Here is a 14,261-nt window from a genome sequence, read left to right on the forward strand (position 1 = left end):
AGCCTATGGCGCATGCGCGATGTGCAGCCGTAGAACCACACCACACACACCCTCCTCCCCCCCCCGCGAATGTCGCCCCGCTCCCTCCGCTGATCCCCCGCCCGTCTGTCCGTCCCCTCCGCCCCGTTTCTCTCCCGCGGTGGGCACCGACCCCTCCGCTCCGTCAGTCAGCGCCTTGGCGGCGACAGCCCGCGTCACGTGGCCGGCGCCCCGCCCTCCACCGGCTGCCCTCCGCGGCGCCTGTCTGGGCTCACGCGGGAGGGGCCGGCGGCGGCAATTAATCAACCGTTGCAACCGGGGGCGTAACGGCAGGCGCGGAGGGTGGTGGTGGTGGTGGTGGTGGGGATTGGCCGCCGAAGTGCTGTCTGTCCGCACCGCGGGGTCCGCGTCCTTCGCGTCCTCCGCCCTGCCCGCGCAGGCAGTTGGTGGACAGCTCTAGGCGGGCCTCGGGGGCAGCGGGGTCCTGGCGCGACCTCCGGCGGAGAGGCGTGCGCCGGGCGGGAGCGGCGGCGGCGGCGGATTTATGTGCTGGGCGCGGGGCCGGGCCGGGCGGCTGGAGCGGCGGCGGCGGCGGCGGGACCGGGCACCATGGTGAGCGGGGCAGCGCGGGGGGGGGGGGGGGGCTGTGAGGGAGGAACCTGGCAGCGAGGGTGCGGCGGCTCGGCGCTGTGAGCTCCTACACCCCTCCAACCCCCCCGGTGTTTGTGGCCTCCTGAGGCGGTTTGGTGACACCCCCCCCCCCCCCCTTTGGTCTCTGTAGCTAAACGCTTCTTTATATGTCACCGCGCCGACGCGTTTTTAGCCTCCTCCCCCGCGGTGGTCACGGCCCCTCTTTGCCCCTCTCCCAGTGACAAGCCGTTGCCGCGGGCCTCAGGGGTGTTTTCATAAAGATACCGCACGGTCTCTGCGCTTCTCAAACTCGCCTGCTGTATGTCACGTAATTTAACCACCCGTGGTCTCGATTGTCTCTAGAAACCTTCGACAAACGCTCTGGATTTTTTTTTTTTTTCTTTTTTTTTTTTTTGATGGTTGCTGGTTCATTTTCAGAGCTCGGCGTCACCTGGCAGCTGTGGGATGTGCTGTGGCAGCACGCGAGTGTGTTGGGCTTGTGAAAAATCCTGCCTCGGGTTACTTTCCTTGACAGATGTTTCGGCACAGACGCAGCTTACTGTGCCCGGTGTAAGACGTGGTAAAGGAACTTGTGGTATCGACAGGAGCAGAAGAGCACGGATTGACTAGTGTGATTGCTGCTCATGGCATAAGCTTGTTGTGTATATGTAGCTTAAATAGTGGAGGCTATTTCATGAATGGCCCTCCACTATAAAGGTTTGCTGAATTTTGTAGTAAGGGGCTTAGTTACCATTTAAAACATTGGGGTTGTTTGGTTCTACTTCTAACGTACTTGTCTTACAGATATGAGATGTGTGGAGTACCATAGGGATACGTGAGTGTGGGTATAAAACCCTATTTTATATATGCCATTAATACATATATTTTTCTTCTATACGGACATAAATGTCAATGTGTCATTTGAACTATGGCAACATAGTGCTTGTTCAAAGGATGGAAGTCTTGCTTAGCCAATACACTTTAGAGTTGTATTTGAGTGAAGGCTGACTTTTAACTCCTCTAATACTTAAATATTTAATCAGCTGATTCTACTAAGGTATTTTTTTATTATATATTTTTTGAATTCTGGAAGGAACTGTGTAGTTTTTTTTTCCTCCATTCTTTTTTTTTCTCTGTTTTATTTTTTGTAGAGGTTAATCAAAAGGTCTTGAGAAGTTCCTGCCATTTGTAGGAGTGCATGTGTGCTATCATCTAGCTCTGTTTTTGAAGCTACTTTTGGAAAGTTGCAAGCAAATACAACATTTCCTCTCAGTGCAGGCCCTTATTTAAATAAACTGAGTGCTTGCTTCTGTTGCCTGATGGGGTTGAAAAATCAGGTCCAGTTTTCTTTGCTAGTTGCTGGCAGTGTGGACAAATAATCTTTGTGTGAGATTCCATGACGTAAGCAAAGTGAAAAGATTGTTGTCTACTTTTATGTTGTTTAGAATCTGTATTCTCCTGTTCCAAAGCAACAGGAGAATGAAATGTTCATCAGTTCCTTTTGCATCAAGAGGCTTATAAATCAAGTCACTGAAACAATTTATTGGCAGCGCTCTGCCAAGTTGGGACTGCCAGGCCTCATCTGTGTAGTTTCACTTCAATTTATGCTCACATCTTTAAGCTGTGCACAATTGTCCTAATACCATGTGAGGCCATGATGTTTTAGATTGTTCAGCAGAGTTGTTAAAGATTTTTCACTTTTTATGCTTGGAGTGATTTCTGTAATGGCAAAGCCTGCTATTTGTAAAGCAAATGTTCTTGGAGAGTGAGAGCTTCCATAGTTCCTACTTGTGCTAATCAGGGAGGTATGGGTAAATTAGATTTTTAAAGTCTTTTAACAATAATAATATACTATAAGCTTGTTTTATCCCTTGTAGTAGATCAGTTCTCTAAACTAGATTTCTCATAATTTAATAGCACGTTGGGTATATGTTGGTTTTCTGCACATTCTGTATTGGCTTCTTCACTAATAATGATAATTCTGCAATTTTATAAATGCTGTTCTTCTGGTCATGGGATTTTTATAGCAGTAACTTGATTTGCCTGGTGATGACTAGTGCTGTAATCTTTGTGCTTAGAGAGCATCAGTAGAAAAAGAAGCAAGACTGTCAGATAAAATGGAATTGGCTGACTGTAATGTAGTTTCGGTTTTAAACAGAACACCTTGTTTCCAAGGGAGTCGTGCTCCCTCCATCTAGCAGTTTACAGCTGTCCTTTGAGTATATGGAAAGACACTGGTCAAAGGAGAAGTGACCTTTGGGTGGAAAGACCCACGAAAGTGAGCAGTTTGGTGGTAGTCTTGAATCCCGTGTATGTTCTTCAAGCCACTTTATGCAGCTTTTGGTCATCTCTGCTGTGTTGCTAAACAGTGATAGGTGCAGGAAAATACAAATTCAGGGAAAACTTGGCCATAAAAAAAAGAAAAAAGAATCCTAATTTTGAAGAGGTTTCTTGGCATAGTTTTTCTTCCCCAAATTAGCCGTATGAATCTCTGATTTTACAGTTGTAAGATTTGAACTGCTTCAGGTTGTCAACTATATAAGATATCATTCTGACTATAGATATTTTGTGGAAGTAGTCTTTTTACAGGAAGCATTCATTTTAAGACTTTGCACAGTGAGCTCACTTTTTTTTTCTTGACCATCCTGTATAATGTTTTTTACTGTTAGCAAACACTTTTGAATTACATTTATGTTTCAGGAGAGCACCATCTTGCCTTTGCAAGCTGCAGCTTGAGCATGGACATACACATATGGAGAATATTTTGCATATGGAAAATTCTCATCTAATAGCAAGAACAATAATGTGTCACTGATTAAATGGCATTTCAACTAGGTTGTATCGATTTAGCTTCTCGGCTTCACAAATACCACTTGCAGAAGATAAGAGTATTCGTTATATTCTCCTAGACATCTTGATGGTTGCTACAAATATAAAAGCTTTTCCATTTCTTACTTGAAAATTCACAACCTTATTAGTATGTTTGTGTGCTACCACTGAAAGAGATTGATATGCCCTGAGTTAACACCTACAGAATACTCCAGTGCACTTGTGTAAAAATCTTATTTTTACAAGACTTAACAGTTCAGAAAGTAAGTAGCTGGCATTGCATTTGTGAAGGTGAAGTTGTAAATTGGATTCTACTAGCTGCTTTTTCAGGCACGCACTTGTATTGCTACTGCAATCCTGATGCATGCAACAGTTGGCTTCAGCTCAAGGCCCTCGTCTTGCAGTGGAGGAGATGGTGGTTGTTTGAGAACAGGTAGTTTCAAAGTCCTGGGTAAAGCTAGGTGTTTCAATTATTTGTAATACCTAGGTATGTGGTAAAGGAAAAATCTTGGCCTGTTACTACAGGTGTGAGAAGATAACCTTGGACAAGGTCAAAATGAGGAGACTGGAGTGGTGTTTTGGCATAAAACTATTAACTTTGTTTATCTTTGCTCTGCATGTTCTGTAAATCAATTCATGATGAAAAGAAAAATGTCCTTTAGGCAGAAGTACTTTTAAAAATTTGTTTGTTTTTTTTTGGTTACTATTCTGAGATAACTGTTGATGTATTATAAGTAACACCTAACTTGTAGATAAGAGTATTGTAACTTTATCTTAATTGCTTATTCTTACTTTTTGTTCTTCAAATTATCAGCGTCTCCAGGTATGTAGTGTAAAAGGCGTAGACTGCAAAAACCACAGTCTAGGCTATAGTTTGTACAACCTTATACTGTTGCCTTTTGGACCTCTCATCTTTTTTTCACAGTTTTAAGAAAGCTGACAATCTTCCCCTCAGTGTCGCTGCTAACACTTCTCTTGTAGACCACTAGCATTCTCTGTTATGTTTTATTAAAAGCTTTCTTGTAAAACATGTGCTGTGTTGCACAAGAAAAAGTAAGAATGCCTTACTTAGTGAAGGACCTGGAACTGGGCACAGTGCTCAAGACTTAAGATACCTCTAACCAAAGACCTTCCTCTGTCACAGAAACACAGCCAGACTGCAGTTTATTTGACAGTGTAATCCCTATGTGGTTGCACTATTTAGGTCTCATTTTCAACCACAAAGTTGGTTGCCAACCTCTGTTTTGCAGAGAAACTGACTTAACTGTCTTAAGTAGTTGTATTTTCTTTGGGCTGAGTGCTTCTCAGCATTATAAAGGTTGACAGAAGTGTCTCTGACCAGTGAGATAGTGACTTCTGTCTACACTGTCTTGAATTTGGATTTCAAATTCCAAGCTGCAAAGCTGAAGTGTCATAGGGTCATGGATGTATGTAGGAATTAGAGTGATGAAGGTCTTACGAAATGGATTCAAAGAATGTAATTTTCTGTGAGCTATTCTGTAACTGCAGACACTTTTTATTTAATGTGTGAAGCAGTTCCTCATCTCTTAAGAGATGAATAATTATTCTGTTACTTTTGAGTCAAGCTTGTTAATGATTGCGTGCTCAATTACTTTTATCTGAGATCACATGGGTTGATAGGTCTTAGGTTTTGTTCACGAGAGGCACTCAAAACTCACATGTGATTATGGACTTTGACCTTGAGCATCTTCTTCCACAAACATGTATACTCTGTTAAACAGGGCTAGATTTTTTTGTTTGTAAGTTGTGGATTTTTGGCTAAATTCTAAACTCTGTGTTTTCTAATTTAGAGTATGGCAAGTAGAGGATATGATACCTGTGGCAACCAACACCTAATCTTCATTCATGATCCTGAAACAAATAATTTTGAATTTAAACTGGTATTAGTGGTAATGGGAAGACTTAAAAGTATGTGAGAGACTTGATCTAGACAGCGCCTGGATTGGAATGAACCCTGTGTTTTGTGATTTTATGTGTGTGTGTTGTGTGGGGGCAGAAGATGTGTTTGAGTGTTATGAGATAATTCAGGTTGTACATTTCTCCAGAGTGAATTAATAAATATAGAAGTAGTGTGTAACCACATACAGGTGAAAGAGTAGATTTGGCAAAATGTTGTGCTTTGCACGCAGCATGTAATTTTGAGTGGGCATATCGCTTACTGTATTTCTGTGCCATGTGGTCTTGGCTGATTGCAAGAAGATTAATGCAGTGAATTTTTTTTAATTTCATGTGACAGCTTTACTTTGTTAACATATTGCTTGTGGTTGATTACTAACCTTCAGGAATCGTGAGAAAAATGACCTGATCAAATGAGTGGGAACATCCATTTTTTAATTGCTTGAAGTGCAGAAAAATACCAGAAGGATATTTACCACAAAGTCAGATTTAAAATTAAGATTAGAGATACCATTGTTACTTTTAATTTTTTTTTTAATGGCTTAAGATTTTCTATGTTGCTTTGAGTTGTAAGCTGAAATATTTCTGCAGGCATTTCTGTTTTTGAGAAATACAGCAATAACCTTTATGGGTGCGAGTACAGTGAATTCCTTCTGAATGAGGGTGGGGAGGATGTGGAGAGACATTCGGTGGGTTAAGAGGAAATGATCCTGATGATTTCAGTTACAACTTGCAGCCTTCACTTCAGTAAAGAAATGGATTTTGAAGGTGCACTTTTTAAGTGTGTTGACTTGTAAGCATTTTAGCTCAATTAGTGGACCTGCTACCCTGTGTAAAAAATAACTGCCTTGATTTGCATTATTTTCACTCCTGTTATCTTGATTTGAAAAGGCATTTTCTTTCTCTTACAAATAGGAAGACCTAGGAATAATTGAAGAGACATGCTAGGCACCTGATTTTGAATTCCTTCTAATAAAACCATTATTCCTAGAGAAATATTACTGTAACTTTATGCTGAGATATTGAATTCTGAGGATCATGGCTTAATAGACAGTCTAGATGGAGGTGCAGTGGTTTCTCACACTGAGTGGAAGTGGTTAGGCTTATTGTGAGGTGGTCAGAATAAACATTTGATTTTAAAATGTGTGGTTTCTTTTGTAAACAAATTAAAGATTTTGTACTTCCTGAGCAATTTAGTAATTTAAATATAAAAAATATATTATGCAGGCTGCTTGTTTTAATAACACTTCCTTTCATTTTAAGTACACTCCCCCTTAGCTAGGGAGTTGGTTTGTGTAATCTTATGCATGGGACTCCAAGATGCAAAGAATCCCTAATAAAGGTAGAGTGTTTAAAATAATATATGTTTTGATCTCCATCCCTGGTCTTGGTGACATGGAGCATAAGCAAAAGTGAGGTCTTTTTGAGGTACCTCAAACAATTGATGGTACCAGTGTAAAGGAGTGGTAGAAATTTCAAGGACGGGAGGAGGGAAAGAGAGGCTTGAGTACTAAAGAAATGTAATGATATCTGAAAAAAAACCACAAAGGTGTTATTTCAAGTGATGAAAAGGTAACAAGTACTTTTATGAGATGTGTGGTAACATATTAAAAGTGTTTACAAATGGTGGAAGGTAATTTATACTATCTTAATCTCCCTCAATCTTATTTTATTAAGGATGATACTGGACACAATCATAGAATGGTTTGGGTTGAAGGGACCTTAAAGACTGTCAAGTTCCCACCCTCCTGCCCTGGTCAGGGACACCTTTCACATTACCTATAACATTTCATCTGCTGTATTGACACAATGTCTGATTTATTTAAATGAAACAAAAAGCATTGAAGGGAGAAAAGAGAACTTAGCACAAATATTTAAGACCAAAGAAGATACTGCTGGTGAGGAGGGGGAAGGTTGAAGAAGAGTGGTGGATGCTGTAGGTTAACAGCCAGTTGCATAGCAGGTGTTGACACCATGTATGACCATAGGATCCTCTCTGAGGTTCAAGGACTGCTAGGAAGGGACAGCATCCACCTGACCAAGTGGATCAAAAGCATCTTTGCTAACAGGTTGACCAAACTGATATGGAGGGCTTTAGACTAGGACTGAAAGAGGAAGGAGGTGATGACTTGCAAATCAAGAGGAAAAAGTGGTGGACAGGGTTGTTAAGCAAAGGATGCTGGGTGTTGTGGAGGGGAGTCCTTGAAAACAGCTAAACAGGTCAGAAGGGGGATCACACAAGTGTGTAACCGCAAACAAGGAAGTAGCTGTACAAAGATAATGAGGCTAGCACTGTGAGGGAGAAGCACTTACCCCTCTTCTTGGAAACTGGCACACCTGGGTGCATCTCTGACCTGCCTGTACACTAATGCATGCAGCATGGGAAGAAGATGGGAAAGTAGGTGGCTGTGTGAAGCTGCAGAGCTACGATGTCATTCATGGAACAAAGATGTGATGGGATAGCTTATACAATTGGAGTGCTCCCATGGACGGATGTATGCAGGCCCTTTCAAATGACTGGCTGGGATAGTGAGGAGGAGGACTTGCTCTTAAGTGAAAGAGCAGCAGTGATGCATGGAGGTCTGCCATGGGATGGATAATGAACCATCTGAGAGCTTATGGGTAAGGACTAGAGGGCAGAGCAACATGGGTGATGTTGTAAGTGTCTGCTGTAGATAGCCTTAATCATGAAGAAGTAGAAGATAAGACCTTCTACAGACAGTGGGAAGAATTGTCAGGTTTCCAGACACTGATTCTGTAGGGTATTTCAGCTACCTTGGCATCTCCTGAAGAGGCAACACAGAAGGGCACAATCAACCCAGGAGATTTTTTTGTGTGCTTTCATGGCAGTTGCCCAACACAAGTGAATGAGCAGCTTGTGATGAGAGGTGCTCTGCTGGACCTCAGGCTTGCAAACAAGGAAGAGCTGGCTGATGATGTGAAGGTCATGCAGCCTTTGCTGCAGTGACTGTTGAATAGTAGAGTGCAGGATCCTGAGAGAAGGAGATGAGGCAAGTAGCAGGTTCACAATCCTAGACTTTGGAAGAGCAGACTTTGGCCTCATTAGACCTCAGCTTAGAAGAATCCTGTAGAGAGAAGAGCGGTCTGGGAAAGCTGGTGGACTTTCAGGATCACCTCCTGCAAGCTCAGGAACAGTCCATCCTGATGTACATGATGAACATGGAGCTCATGACAAAATTCAGACATAGTAAGGAAGTATGCAAGAGGTGGAAGCAGGGTCAGGTCATCCAGGAGGAATATGGAGAAACTGTCTTGTGCATGCAGGGGTAGGGTTAGGAAAGTCAAAGGCCACCTGAAACTGAGTTTGACATGGAACCTGAATGGCAACAAGATGACCTTGTACAAGTATATGAACAGCAAATATTATGATGGCAAACACGGGCCTGCTGCTGACTGGGACATGGCAAAGGACATGAGAAAGAGTAAGATACTAATGCTGCCTTTGCCTTGGTCTTTGCTGATAAAGCTTGTCTTCAGTAATCCCAGGCTTCTGAGACTGTTAAGAGAGCCTGGATCAATGAAGGCTTACCCTCCATGGAAGACTATCATGTTAGGGACCATTTAAACAAATTGTAGATACACAGGTCTGTAGGGTCCTGGTGGGATTGACACACTAGTTCTGAGGGAGTGGCCAGTGTTGTTGCAAGGTCACTCTTTGCTCACCCTCACTCTGTGAAAGGTCATGACAATCAGGGGAGGTTGCTGAAGACTTCAGAAGTCAAGTGTTACTTCTGTCTTCAAGAAATGATGTCTTGGTTTGGGCTGAAATAGAGTTAATATTCCTTTTCAGGGACTAGATGAGTGCTGTGTTTTGGATTTAGCTTTGGGTTTGGTATGGGAAGAATGCTGATAGCACACTGATGTTTTCAGCTGCTGCCGAGACTTCAAGGACTCTCCGACTCCTCATGTCCTGCCCGTGCCCAAGGGCACAGGGAGCAGGGAGGGAGCATGGACAGAGCACCAGACCCTCATTGTCCAGTGAAATGTTCCATATCATGGCACGTCATGCTCACTGTACAGAGCAGGGGTGGTGGGGAAGGGGCTCTCTCTCTCTCTCGCTTCCTGAGATTGCGATTGTGGGATCTTGGTATCTCGGGGTCGCTGGCCGGGAACGGGCTGGATGTTGGTCAGCGGGTGGGGAGCAATTAGCATTGTGCATTGCCTGTTTATATATTTCTTTTGTTCTTCCCCTATCATCATCATTGTTTCATTGTTTATTGCCGTTATTAAACTGTTCCTATCTCAGCCTGCAAGTCTCCCTTCACCCCTCTAATACCCTCCCCCATTCCCAGGTGGGGAGGGGGAAGGGAGGGTGACCAGCTGCGGGGGTTGGTTGCCGACCAGGCCCAAACCACAACAAATGAGAATATGAGAATTAAAGGCTGGTCAGCCTCCCCCTTGATCCCTGAGGTGATAATAAAGCAGATAACCCTGGAAACTAAATCCAAGCATGTTAAAGACAAGATGGGTTTGGGAGTAGTCAGCTTGGATGTATGAAGGGAAAGTCATTCTTGACCAACTTGATAGCATTCTGCAATGAAATTACTAGCTTGGACAAGGGGAAGAGTGGATAATGTTTATCTTAAGTTTAGCAAGGCTTTCAGCACTGTTTGCTATAACACCTTTGCAGAGAAACTGATGAAGTAATGGACAAGGTAAGTGATCAGTGAAGTGGACTAAAAGCTGTCTGAGGTGCTGAGCTGCTGTTGTGGTTAGTGGCACAAAGTCCAGCTGGAGGCCAGTCACTAGTTATGTGCTCTGGGAGTTGATACTGGTGCCAGTGTTACTTGGCATCTTCATTAATAACCTGGAAGATGGAAGAGAGTGCACTCTCAGCAAGTTTGTGGATGGTACAAAACTTGGAGTGACTGCTGTCAGGTAGTTGTGTTGCCATTCTGTGGGACCTCTATAGACTGGAGAAGCAGATCAGCAGGCATCTTCTGCAGCTCAGCAAAGTGAAATGCCAATATTCCTGAGAAGGAATAAGGCCAGGCACCAGTACATGCTGGGGGCTATCCACTTGGAAAACGATTTGGCAGAAAAGGACCTTGGCTTCTGGAGATCATTAAGTTGACCGTAAGCCAGCAGTCGGCCCTTGTTGCAAAGGCCAACAGCAGCCTGGGCTGCCTTATGTTGAGAATCACCAGCAGGCTGACAAAGGTGCTCACCTCTGCTCAGCACTGGTGGGAGACTGGAGTGCTGCATCTGATTTTGGGTTCCCCAGTACAACAGGGACATGGGCTTACTGGAGAGAGTCCAGTGCAGGGTCACAAAGATGAAGAGACTGGACCATCTGTCATACAAGGAGAGGTTGAGAGAGCTGGGACTGTTGAGCCTAGAGAAGGTTCAAGAGGCATCTTATCCACGTGTATAAATACCTGGTGGGAAAGCTGGAGCAAGGCTGTTGTCACTGGTGTCCAGTGAAAGAACAAGAGGCAATGGGCACAATATAGAATATTCCATTTAAACATAAGAAAGAAAAAAAAGCTACTTAAGGATGGTCAAAGACTGTCACAGGTTGCCCAGAGAGGTTGTGGAGTGTCTGTCCTTGGAGACATTCAAAACCTGACTGAACTCATGGTTCTGAGCAATCAGCTCTAGCTGACCCACTTCTTAGTGGTGGAAGTGTTGTGGAGGCTCTCAAAATAAACAGGACGTAATTAAAGTTTATTTTAGGTACAATCTAAGCAATTAGGCACTCCAGCAATTAATAAATTAATCCAAATGTCTCTGAGAGGAAAAACTATTACTGCACAATCAATTAAAGGAATAGCTAGGCTTTAAAGACAACCCAGAGCACTCAATCACTCACCTGAAAAGTCATGGCAACTGTACAGCTCCAGAGGGGACTAGCTCAAAATGGCTCCCCCAGGGGACTCCGTTTCTACTTGAACTGAGTCTGATCTGTGGTCAACATCAGCCCTTACTGGCTGAGGGCCCCAATTATTGTAAAAACCTGAGAACAAGGATGCAAAAAAAAACAAAAAAACCCCCAACAAAACGAAACCAATCAGCAGCTACTGTGCCTCAACAGCCAGGAGGTTGGACTAGTTTATCTCCAGAGGTTCCTTCCAACCTCAGCTGTTTCACTATTCTGTAAGAATTTCTCTTTCCTTTTGCAAACTTCTGGTAACAATAATGTGTTGTTAAATTTCCCCCAAGAGAACAGGTATCCTAGGAGGGAGAGGATGTGTTTGAACAATGGCAGCACTTCATGCTGTGCTGCTAGTGAGGTGTTCTTGAGGGATGAATCTTAATTCTTCCTTTGGGGAATATTGGAGAAAATGTTTCTCAAGTGTATGAGCTAATCGGTGTTTTATTTGCCAGTGGCTAATTGCATACTGCTTCCATATGTAGAAATACTTTTGCCTCTTGACCTTATATAGCACATTGCATTAGTGCAAAGGTAGTGAAGTGTAATTCCCATCTTCTACAACTGTAGAGGGAAATGCATTATCTTCAAATTATTGTTAGTAACTAGCAGTATCTAAAACTTGATAGCTAAGAGTGAAGGTGAACATGCCACCACTTAAATGTGGCATTTATGTGCTGACTGAAAAAGTGTATTTCTCTCTATGAGAAAGTTTTCTGAAAAACAGTTTAAAAGAGTGGAAATAGCTTAGTTGTTTGATTCTTAGTGTCCTTTCACATGCCTGTTTTTGTAAATTTCCCTTGCATATCTGTTTGATACTTTTTACTATTGTTTGTGATGTTTTAAGCATGAAAATCTTGCTTGTAAATAGAGGAAATATGGTGTGCACACTTCATGCTTTTTTTTTTTTTAACACGGTGTAAGTATTGGTAGAATTTCATGTGCAAGATAAAAGTAATGTGATGGAAAATTTCACTTGTTATTTAGCTTTAAAAGTTTAAAGTTGCTTTATTTAAAAACAACAACCAATACCCAGAATTAAAGCTTGCTGAGTGACTGGGAATGAGATTGCTGCTGACTCTGCTGAAGTGCCAACTCCTGATCAAGGATTGGAAGTTGAAGTGAACCTACTCTGATTTCTGTGTGCCCTTGCCTCCCTTCCCCACCTGTGCCTGTAGTTCAGTGAGGAGCACATGCTCTGCACTTATCAGAGGCTGAAATTTTGTGACGTGGATATTGTAAATTATTGTTAATTCCAAGGGGTTTGTGTGGTGTCAGCTGTTAAATCATGACAGAACTGCCGAGACCACAAAACCCAAGATTGTAATCAGTGATGTGATTTTTAAGGCATAATGTCTTGTGAAATGCCACATCCACATGTGGCCATAGGGTCTGTGAAACAGGAAATATAGGTTACTGACCTCATGACCTGGCAATGCCTTTTCCCTTTGATGAACTATATAACTGATTACAGCAATTTCCAGGGGATTTCTTGAAAACTGATAAAGTATTTATTTTCCCCCCTCCAGTTCATAAAGAACCAAAAAGTGTTATGCCTACCATACAAGGTGTTCTTAATTTTTTTTTTTTTAAAGGTACTTCAGCACTTTTGTAAAACACATAATGACTTGTTATTAACTTATTCCTTTACAGGGTGTGATAGGTGTACAGTTGGTGGTTACCATGGTAATGGCTAGTGTCATACAGAAGATCATACCTCACTATTCTCTTGCTCGTTGGCTTCTCTGTAGTGGCAGGTAAGATAAGAAACAGTTGCTATAGGGTGTGTGAATATGGTAATGCAATTATGCATTAGAGAAGTAACAGTAAAACAAACTAATTTAGGTTGTTTTCTTGAAAAGTAATTAATCTGCTGTTCTTAAATTTATTACCATAGCATTGTGACACTTGACTTACAGGCTCAAGATATAAAGAGAGTGTTGCTATAAAAGAACAGACCTGTTTATTGCTATTAATTGTATCAGTCATAAAGTTAGTTGTTGTCCAGCTATTATATTATTAAATGCCCAAGCTACATACTTTAATATTAGAAAGCTGAACTGAATACAAGACACTGAAGAACGGAAGGATTTTTTTCTCGGTGTTCTTGATAATCCACCTGCTGATTAGCTTTGCATATAAAGAGTGCTTAGGTATTTATTAAAAATTCTATTTTTTTTTTTAATACTTCACAGGCCAGGATTAGTATAAATTTCAATACACTACTTCCTCATAACAATAGATCAAACAGACATAATGAGTTGCAAGGGGAACATTCCCTGTGTGGCTGTATCTGTAATAACAAGGAGAACCAGCAGCTGTTTTGAATATAAATCAGTATCTTAAATATTAAAAGAATCATAGACACTGTGTGTTTTTCATTTGGGAGGAAAAACACTTTGTATGATTAGAAGGTAATGTGCTGTCTTTTGTAATTGTTAAAATTTTGAGAATACCTAATCTTTACTCCCTGATTTCTGAAGGAGTATCCTTGAATAATAATGTATTCCATAGGAGTCTTAACCAGTCTTTTACAATCTTCCATTGCCTTTTTTTCCTCTGCATCTCAGAATTAACAACTTTCTTCTTAAATTTCCCAGTTTTGTCACCCGAAGAGTTGCTAATAAAAAATAACTCCGAATGTTGTTTAAATGCATGTTAGTTACCACAGGTTAGGTATAATGGAAAACAGTACTTGTTAGGTGAATAATATGAACAGTAATCATACTCTTAATTCTTGTGAGAACTTTCATTGTTGACTATATCTGCAGGATATAGATTACCTTTTTTGTGCTCTAAAAAGAATATTACATTAATGAATATGAGATTGCATACCATTCATTTTTAAGGTGTTACTACCATAGTGTTTTTATCAGCAGTTATTCAAATGACATTTTCTACTTTTTTTGTCCTATTTAAAAGATTTATTTAAATTTTTGTTTCAAAATTTAAATATTTAATTGTTCATTTTAAAGAATTGCTCAATATTGTGCCCATGTTCCTCACTGTTGTG

At 41.7% G+C, this 14,261-nt stretch overlaps 1 protein-coding gene across 3 annotated transcripts in view; it reads left to right on the top strand.

The window, feature by feature from the left end:
* The first annotated feature begins 548 nt into the window (after positions 1-548).
* LOC122152883 (transmembrane protein 161B) overlaps positions 549-14,261 on the top strand; it is a 45,768-nt gene continuing 32,055 nt past the window's right edge. For 2 of the 3 annotated variants that reach the window (XM_042787758.1, XM_042787759.1), the window contains exons 1-2: positions 549-591; positions 12,902-13,005. In XM_042787758.1, the coding sequence (XP_042643692.1) occupies positions 589-591; positions 12,902-13,005 (107 nt within the window). In that variant the 5' untranslated portion in view covers positions 549-588. The remainder of the gene's footprint in view (positions 592-12,901; positions 13,006-14,261) is intronic. The other variant, XM_042787761.1, reaches the window with a different exon arrangement.

This window comes from Tyto alba, unplaced genomic scaffold, assembly GCF_018691265.1.
Source record: "Tyto alba isolate M040663 unplaced genomic scaffold, T.alba_DEE_v4.0 Super-Scaffold_13, whole genome shotgun sequence".
Lineage (NCBI taxonomy): Eukaryota > Metazoa > Chordata > Aves > Strigiformes > Tytonidae > Tyto > Tyto alba.